The sequence below is a fragment of the Fragaria vesca genome, linkage group LG1 (assembly GCF_000184155.1).
Source record: "Fragaria vesca subsp. vesca linkage group LG1, FraVesHawaii_1.0, whole genome shotgun sequence".
Classification (NCBI taxonomy): Eukaryota; Viridiplantae; Streptophyta; class Magnoliopsida; order Rosales; family Rosaceae; genus Fragaria; species Fragaria vesca.
The window spans coordinates 10,968,370-10,971,243 of NC_020491.1; the positions used below are offsets into that span (position 1 = coordinate 10,968,370).

The 2,874-nt window shown below is 37.5% G+C and overlaps 1 protein-coding gene across 1 annotated transcript; it reads left to right on the forward strand.

Annotated features, from left to right (window-relative positions):
* The first annotated feature begins 886 nt into the window (after window positions 1-886).
* On the forward strand, window positions 887-2,047 carry LOC101292063 (F-box protein CPR30-like). The gene has a single exon (XM_004289171.1). It carries the CDS (start codon window positions 887-889, stop codon window positions 2,045-2,047), a length of 1,161 nt encoding a protein of 386 aa, XP_004289219.1.
* Window positions 2,048-2,874: the final 827 nt, after the last annotated feature.

Here is a 2,874-nt window from a genome sequence, read left to right on the forward strand (position 1 = left end):
GAAAAGTTGCTTCTTAAAGATCTACCGCTTCTTGTTGAGGTATCCCTCGCTCTTAGGATGGACTATGGTCGGGATTGGTCGCGAAACATTGTATTCTCTTACCTTTCTTGCTGTGTTTCCCAATCAATTATGCGATTTCGGTTAGTGTATAGTGTATACATATAACAAGTTCTACGTCTTTTCTTTTAATTCCTTCATTACCTAATTGAAGTCCTCTTCTTCATCTTGCCTTTTTCATTAGCCAAACACCTCGCTTGCATACTCTTGTATTGAAGGTTCGTATACTAAATTGCACCTGATTTTACAAACTGATGAAGTGATGATGAATTTCTATGATCTTTAATTTTGTGTTTATCTACTCAGGTTAAATTACGAGTTACCAATATTTATAATTATCTTAACTTTCAGACCAAAAGAGCACGTACTTGGGCGGACATAATTGCATGCAAGCTAGGGTATGTTTAGTGCTTAACATAAATGTTGGATTTTATTGTCTTCTCTGGATTATATTTTAGGGCTCTAAATGTTGTTTTTTCTTTCTCAATGTCTTTTTTCTTTCCTTTTCTTTTAGTTGTTTTTTGTCTTCTCTAAATGTTGTTTTTTTATATTCCATGGACTATTCAGTAAGAGCAAGTCCGTTACTATGACTCCGTTTCCTAGTAGAAGTCTTATTCCATACAAGATTAGAAGTCCTATTCCCATTAGGAGATGAACCTATTGCATACAAGATTAGAAGTTCTATTCCCATTAGGAGATGAACCTTTATATATACAGGCACAGCTCTCCAACCCATAGAACCTCGTTCTACATTCTTTCCTGCGCCAGTACTTGTGTTTCATACCAGTCCACCCTTCTTAATCAGTTGAAAATCTAGCTCCTCTTCGGAATGTCTACTGCTCTGGGAGTTGTAACGTTTGAAGACCTACCCCAAGATATAAAGTTCGACATCTTTGCCAGACTACCTGCTGTGAAACTTTTATTGAGGTTAAGACGCGTCTGCAAATCTTGGCATACTTTGATTAGCAGCCCTAGTTTTATAGGCGCCTATCACAAGAGAAACGTATTGATGCCAAGTAGTAGTGAGTATTTATTTATCGGCTCTGCCGAGAACAAGAAGTGCTTCTCACTCTTTTCTGCCGAGACATATGACAAGTGCTTGGATTTAGAGCTTCCTACTCACGGTGTTGGTTTAGACTTCGGCGTTGCGGGTTCTTGCCATGGACTGGTTTGCATCTCTACTCGTTCCTATTCGCCAACTAGTGAGGCTCCCATATATCTATGGAATCCATCAATCAGAAAATTAAGGAGACTTCCGGAAGGCATCATCGGTCTTAGCCGCCCTATTTATGTTGCATTCGGCTTCCAGCCTGGAGAAAACGACTACAAAGTTGTGAGAATTGTAAGAGAGGAAGAAAGTACTAGTGATGTTTACCAAGTCGAGGTCTATAGCCTTAGATTAAATTCCTGGAGAAGAGTTAACAGCGCAATTCAATTCTCAAACTTCTTTGCCGTGTCGATGTCGCCGGAAGGAGGCGTATACTGCAATGGAGTTATCTATAAGGTTGTAATAGAGGAACCTACTTACCCGATCTGCTTGCCTCCAAAACCCATGACAGTTTGTGCCCGTAATTGCATCCTTGCTTTTGATACCAGCACTGAGGTTTTCCGAAAAATCGAACTTCCTAATGAATTGGTACATCGAGATCCAAATTGTGGTTCACTACTTCATATGCAGGGGCTTGATAACGCACTTTGTGTGTCTCGCTTTTATTCACGGTCGTCTCTCTCCGCTGACATATGGGTTCTGGGAAAAGATGATACTTGGAAAGTACATCACACTATTCATCTGCCATCTAAGGCTTTCATAGCTTCGCCTTTGGGTTTTACAGCAAATGGTGGAGTTCATCTTATAAGAAGAGAGGAAGAGGGAGATAAAAGATATTTGGTTTTGTATGATACTAAATGCTGTCCTCTGAAGGAGATCGAAACAACTCATATAGGCAATTACGTGGTTGCCTACACAGAGAGTTTACTTTTACTCAATTGAGTTCTATCTAGCTGAAGTTATGTTTCCAAGCTTTGTTTAAGGGTGGTGTTATTAACCCCCTTTTTATGGTGAGAACTAATTATTAATCAAATTTAAGTGACAAATTTGTAAATAAAATAAACATATATGGATAAAAATGTGTGTTAATAACAGTAGCATTGTTTAAATGTATGTTACAAATTAATTGTGAGTAATTTTTTTTATGTTTACGTTGATACGAAGATTTGAAATTACGGATGATTGATTGTGATTCCTCGCTAGCTCAGTAACTTTGTAGCTGTAGCTCTACACCGACCTCGAATCACCTATGATGTAGCCCAATTAGAAGCATCTGTACTAATTCATGTGTTTTTATCATTAATTTTCCATTTTGTTCTTCAACCTTCTAATCCCTTGCTTTTTGGTATCCTTCAATCAAAGAATGTCTTTTTTTTTTCTTTTTCTTTTTTTTGGGAATATTGTAAGGAAAATAATTATTCCTAAATGATTAGGAATATTAATCCATATAGGACTGAAAGTCCTCTAAGAGTCAACTCCTCTATAGAAGATGAGTGATGCTACACATCACAAATTCGAGAAATTTTTCAACGCTATGGGAGGACCACGTGGCAGTATGACGTGGTCCTACATTCTAATCAAATTTGACACATGGATTTATTAAGGAAAAATTCCATCAGCTATTTTGTCAAAAACAATTTTGAGTTTGTTGTTGTTTTTTAAACCCTAGACCCAAAACCCTAACCCCTAACCCCTAAACCCTAGTGCAAACTCAACAAAGACCCATGAAGGTCATTTCACAAAAAATAGAAAATCTTAGTGTATAGTTT